The 6,518-nt window shown below is 45.2% G+C and overlaps 1 protein-coding gene across 1 annotated transcript in view; it reads left to right on the forward strand.

The window, feature by feature from the left end:
• The window catches only part of Adra1a (adrenoceptor alpha 1A), an 83,765-nt gene extending 81,858 nt beyond the window's left edge, over positions 1-1,907 (forward strand). The window contains exon 2 of the mRNA XM_035453319.1: positions 1,393-1,907. Within this exon, the coding sequence (XP_035309210.1) occupies positions 1,393-1,907 (515 nt within the window). The remainder of the gene's footprint in view (positions 1-1,392) is intronic.
• The last annotated feature ends 4,611 nt before the right edge of the window (positions 1,908-6,518 follow it).

A 6,518-nucleotide genomic window follows, 5' to 3' on the forward strand; every position in this document is an offset into this window, starting at 1 on the left:
AGTCAACTCCTGTGTGTCTGTGATTACTTGGAGACGTGTTAAACTTGACAAGATTTGTGCTTGGGTGGTAAATGTTCCCATCATCCACTGCACCATTCTGACTGTTTTGACCTCCATGGCATGTAAGTTTTGTCTCCGGCTGAGCCAAGATACTGTTGGCTGGAGCCCTCTGTAATGTGTGCTAACTCTGATGGGTCTGCAGCTCAGAGAGAAAGAGAAAGAGAGAAAATCAAGACCACATTCTTCTCAGCATGGATACAGGAAATCCCACCCTCATCTGAGGACCTTTCAGTACCTGATGGCTGCTGGAGGAGACAGGGCATCCTTTTCTTAAGGAATGCATCCCCTGATGGGCTGCCCCTGCTCCCGGCACACGGCGCTGAGTGGGTTCAGAGAGTTATGGGAAGCGTACATGAACTTGAAAGGGGAAAGGGGTGAGGATATGAGAGAAGTTGGAGGGGACGACCTATGGGTGGATTTGATCGAACCCCATTATATGCACGTGTGAAGTTCTCAAACAATAAGTTAATAATACTAGAGAGCATAGGCTGAAAGAAAGGAAAACAGATTGTGTGGGACCATGAGGAAAAGTTTCACTTCACCTCCCGCTTTATTCAGAAGGAAAAACTGAAGCCTACAGGTGTCGTAAGTCTGCCCCAAAGTCATTCACCTAAGTGGACATAAATCTGTTACACATGCGGGGGAGGGGGGGGGGAGGGGGGATGGGAGCAGCTGAGGAGTGAAAGGAGGAAGGGAGAAAGAGATAAAGGACTGTGAAGCTGTACTTACAAACCCCCTGGAAGGAATGAAGAGGAAGATTTAGAGGTACATAAAGTCATACAATGCCTTTTCAGGGAGCTAGTGAATGTCTGGGGTGGAAAAAAGGAGCTCTGGGCTGGGCATTCTAGAACCTTCTGCTCACAGAAGATATGATCAGGTAATCACATTTTTTCTCTCTATGTAACAGAGATCCGCCGGCCTCGGCCTCCCGAGTGCTGGGATGAAAGGCGTGTGCCATCACCCTGCTGGGGCAATCACATTTTAATGTGGATGTGGGTTTGAATGTACCCCTACCTTATTTTATTACCCAGGCAAAACCATACGTCTAGACTCTACCAAAACGGGATGCTGCACTCTCTAAGGCTTGGAGGAAACCAACAGATGATTCTCTACCTCTGACAGAGGGAGCTGGTACAACCCTATCACTATCTCCCTGAATGGTCTTTGAAATCATAACAAAGGGTTACAAGCAAATGTGGGACACTTGCATGCATCTGGAAGCTTTGGAAACTTTTAAAGATATAAAAAGATGTGTGTTGGTTTGTAGTTCTAACCGATTGGCCGCTTGACTTGCCAATCATATGTGTCACCACCCTTTGTGTTCTCTTCCAGGCTCCTTCTTCCCTGATTTCAAGCCCTCGGAAACCGTTTTCAAAATAGTATTTTGGCTTGGGTACCTAAACAGCTGCATCAACCCCATCATATACCCATGCTCCAGTCAGGAGTTCAAGAAAGCTTTTCAGAATGTCCTGAGAATCCAGTGTCTCCGCAGACGGCAATCTCAGCACGCCCTGGGCTACACCCTGCACCCGCCCAGCCAGGCCGTGGAGGGACAGCACAGAGACATGGTGCGTATCCCCGTGGGCTCCGGAGAGACTTTCTATAAGATCTCCAAGACAGACGGAGTCTGTGAGTGGAAGTTTTTCTCTTCCATGCCCCAGGGATCGGCCAGGATTACAAGGCCGAAGGACCAATCTGCCTGTACCACAGCCCGGGTGAGAAGTAAAAGCTTTTTGCAGGTCTGCTGCTGTGTGGGGTCCTCGAACCCCAGCCTTGAAGAAAATCACCAAGTTCCAACCATTAAGATCCACACCATCTCCCTCGGTGAAAATGGGGAGGAAGTCTAGAGGATGGGAAAGGTCACAGGAAGAGGGATGGCACTAGGTACTGCAGACTCCCACTCAGAAGGCCAGTGAATTCTTGAAGAACAAGCCAGGACCATTCAAGGAGGTCCCCATCTGGGAAAGGGGAGAGGGAGCGTGTGGGTAGAACGTAGGGTAAGAGGCAGGGTCTCAGGCCCATTTCCCTTCAGCTCAAGCCCTCAGTCATTCTCTGATCCCGCTCTCCACAACTGACCCTTTCAACAAGAAATACCATGGGAAAGAAAATTTCGTACACAATCCAAAAGACTATAAATACAGGATGATGATTTCATTGTGAATATTTTGAGCACACACTCTAAGTTTGGAGCTATTTCTTGATGGAAGGGAGGGTATTTTATTTTCAGGCTGAATCTACTGGCAACTACATTTGACATTTATGGAGAGGGGACCTAGACAGAAAGGCGAGTAAGAAAGGCGAGTAAGGTAGTGGCCAGCATGCCTTTAGAGCAAGTTTGGAAAAGCCACCAGATCCTCAGCTTGGGAGAACCTGGACCGGGGTTTCCCAAGGGTTGCTTTCTGATGGGTTCCTTATCCCCATTTGAAACTGGGATCTAAGGAGTGTGGCAGGACTAACCAGGGACAGCATGCTTTTCTCAAGGAAAGAAGGTATGCCTGGGGCAGCAATTGCAAGACTTGTGAAGGAAGGCTTTCTTCTTTTACCTCCTTAAAGAGCAACGTCAGGCTGATCCCCTCTTGTTCTGCAGCCTCTTTGATGTGACAAACCACTTGCCTTTTCCAGAACTCCATAATGGAAATCCAGGAATGGCAGAATCCTGGCTTCCATTTCCTCTCCCTTGCTTCATGGCCATGTAGTGACTGGCGTTCACCTGTGGTGTGGAGAGTCTTGGGGTCCAGGTACATCCCTCCTGAGCTTCCAAACATACTGACGTTAACCCTCAAACACTTTAGCTGATTGCCAAACCACTGCCCAAATTGACTCCTACTTTTTGCAAAATCTTGTGGAATGTGCTGTATTTTTTTCTTGCTTTATGTATACCAAACCCTTGCATCCTTAATAATTCACATGATTATGAATGGTGACTATGGTAATTACATATAAAAATTAAAATGTGCCTGTCATTCTACCATAAGAATTATAAAATAAGGTTTAATGTTTATGCCACCAACCCTAATAAGAATCACCACTACCAACATTTTTCATAACTTCTTCCCCTATTTACTGAATTTCTCCCAAGAGCTCAGAGCAGGTTGATGTTACTGTGAAGCCTTGACAGCGAGGCTCCTGACCCTCGCAGCTTTCTTTCCTCCCTTACATCAAACTGGTGTAAGTCTTTCTAAAGGCAAATATTTATCCATATTGCAACGAAGAAAATGCATGCATGTGGCATGTGGGTTTGAATATGACCTGCTTCTTCCACTTTTTCCTGGGCCGTGTCTTCTTGTTGGCCAGCAAGATAGTTACTTGGCCTTGTGTTCTGAACTTGGATGCTGCCACTGAGAAGTTGGCTGGGATCTTAGCCTGTCTTGGGCTCTCTGCATGAGTCCTAACAGCTCTACCAGATGTGGGTGTTAAAGCATGTAGGGAGAACTTGAGAGTGCAAGACTGACTCATTTCTCTCTAAGCTACACTGTTACGATTAACTTCCCTCTAAATCTGAATCCTATAACCATCCCTTCTTCTTGTTATCCCCTCATAGAAGAGCATCCTTATGGGAAGAGGGATTGAAGCTTTTCTTCAGCAGGGTACCATCCCATGTTACCGATGATCTTTAAATCCCTTGGTGAAAAAAATACAAATGACAAAAAATGCAAATGGTTAAAAGCTACCATTGATGCTAGTTCTAATCAGAAAAAGGAAAAAGTTGGAAAATCTTCAAGTCCTCAGATAAAAACCATGACAATCGTATCAATGTGGAGTTATCCATAAACAATTGCCTGTACACTGCCTCTAAGGAGTCAAGCATCTAACAGCTTTTTCCATTCCCACAGCAGGGTACTGAATAGAAATATAGCAACTTTGTAAGAAATTGATAATGTCACCAAAACGTGGTGACAAAGGTGGGTTAAACAACATAAACACGGAGTAGCTTTTTAATCATCCACCAAAAAATAAGTCTGTACCTTTAAGTATGCCAAAAACTATCTAAAATGGTTACAGCCAAACAAATGATTGTCATATTTATATTCACGTGTTTACTGCTTCTATTTGGAGTTTGAGGAATTTACCCAGAGTAACCCCAGTTAAAAAAAAAAAAAGATCGCTTTGGGATTATCTCTATGTCTCAAAATCAATGGAGTATTATGGTAGACAACTTTAAGACTAGTGTGAGATTCCGACCAAGTTTATGAAGAGGGTCCTAGGATCTCATTACTCAAAACTTTCTCCAGGGCATCAGAGATGTAGCTCAGTTGGTGGAGTGCTTGCCTGACATACACATCTCAGCAGCACCCTAAAACTGAGAGTGGTGGCTCATGACTGTAAACTCAGCATTCAGGAGGTATAAACAGAATAATGAAGAGTTTAGGGTTAACCTTGAATACTTAGTAAGTTTGAGCCAGCCTAGACTACTTGAGGCTGTCTCAAAAAAATAAAAAATAAAAAATAAACAAAAACAACAACAACAACAGCAACAACAACAACAACAACAAAAACATTTCAGGCTATACCACTGCAAGAAGAGTGCTTTCCTCGTCATAGTCCCATCCAAGACCGTTTCTGCATGGAATCACTGTGTATGTGACACACTTTGCAAGGCACTTTGCAAGGCTTCTGACTCTCATCGATGACTCGGATTGGTCCATTGGAGATAGACAGTGACAGCTGGGTTATAAGCACTCCCTTGTGGTGCTTCTGTTAGCTCCACTGCATGTCAGGGATCCGTGGCTCTAATCCTCCATTAACTCTTCCATTACCATTTTAAAAATGAAACTCTGATGGCTGAGAAAGCCTGAGGACTTACCCATGGTCAGGAAGGAACTGTGGCTCAAACCTGAGTATCCCCCTAGGTGTTCACATTCTGTGTAGTATCTCTGCTTCACACACAGGGAGAGGAGAGTTTGAATTGAATATTCTCAGGAGACTATTCCACTACCATACTTTAATGTAATTTATTCCCTTGGGGTTTTTCCACAAATTAACCTTAGCAAACACACCACCAAACTTGTGTCTACAATTCCAACTACTAGCGAGCATCCCCACCTATCCAGGACATAGTGCTCTTAGATATGGTGAAAGCCTTACAAAGAGGACAGGTTATACTAAACCACGACAAGATGAGCATATAACAGAACATGGAAGAGTTGGTTAAGAATGAAAAAAGCCCAGTGACAGATGGGACACACATTGGATGGTGTGTGGAAGTCCTGGATTGCCAATCGTGGTTAACATGGACACTTAGGACATATGCCTCTTCAAAAATATATACAAACAAATACAACACTTGTTCTCACTCACCTAAATTCCAAACTTTGACTTACAAGTTAACAAAAAGGGAAGAGGCTCGAGGCATCCCACAAAGAATTGCAGAGCATGTACTGAGCACATGATTTTCTTGGATGCCACTCAGAATGCTGGTCTCTGGATACCCAGAGACTATGGCAGTTTTTGAAGACGGGCCATTGGTAGGCAGCTGTGCATCCTAGGCTGCTTCTTTTTCTGTATGAACCATCATGAAGACTCTTTAGCCCAGTAGGTTTTAGGGTGAAAGCCTGGGAGAGAAACTCTTTTAGGAACCATTTTCTTGAGCAGGTAATTGCTCATGTATTAATCACCACTTCTTAATCACCACTAACAAGCATTCCTAATTGCTTCTGGGGAGATCTCTGTCCCCATCCTCTTGCCAAAGTATGACGATGCCTCTCCGATGAATGCTTGCTGACTTAATTAAGGGAAGAGATTGGTTTGTCGGCAAAGGGAAAAGTGAACAGGTGGAAGGCAACGGAGGCAAGGCAATCGAAAACCAGGGCGACAAGAGAAGACAAAGGTAGCAGATGTGCAGGCATCAGAAATGCTCACTCATCACTCTGATCTCTTTTTTACACTACTAGGGCTTTTAACCGTGAAACCACCTGTACGTACACAGCTCCCAAAGAGCCCAGTTGGAACACTGCACCTGCTCTGGGCCTCCAAACTATGCTGAGGAGCTGGGCTGAGGCCACATCTTCCAAAAGCCATGGCAACAGTGGCCTCTGGCCCTCCAAGTTCCCTGCAAGATGAATGAGTGGACATGGCTTCTGTGAGGGCTGGGCTGGGAAGCAAGTTAGGATTTCAGCATATGAAGTCGGCCCCTGTCCAAAGGTGCCATTGACCGGCTCTCGTTCATGTTTCCCAGATCATATGTTATGTGAGTGAGCTGAGAAAGAGCCTTACCTGCTCTCTGCAGGAGAATGTCGGACTTACACGGCCACTGCTAAACCTCCAAAGGCTGTAGAGGGGTGGCAGGGAGCATTGAGGGAGGAGACCGACCACAACCGAGGCTCAAAGCTGGGAGAGTTAGTCATGCTTTGCCGCAACTGACAAGAAAAGAACCGTCCTGAAACTGGTGGCTTCTTCCAAAAGGCCAAATAATGACCTTTTCTTTCATGTGGCTTGGGAGCTATTGCCATGCTGTCCCT

Source organism: Cricetulus griseus, assembly GCF_003668045.3.
Source record: "Cricetulus griseus strain 17A/GY chromosome 1 unlocalized genomic scaffold, alternate assembly CriGri-PICRH-1.0 chr1_1, whole genome shotgun sequence".
In the NCBI taxonomy this organism is placed as follows: domain Eukaryota; kingdom Metazoa; phylum Chordata; class Mammalia; order Rodentia; family Cricetidae; genus Cricetulus; species Cricetulus griseus.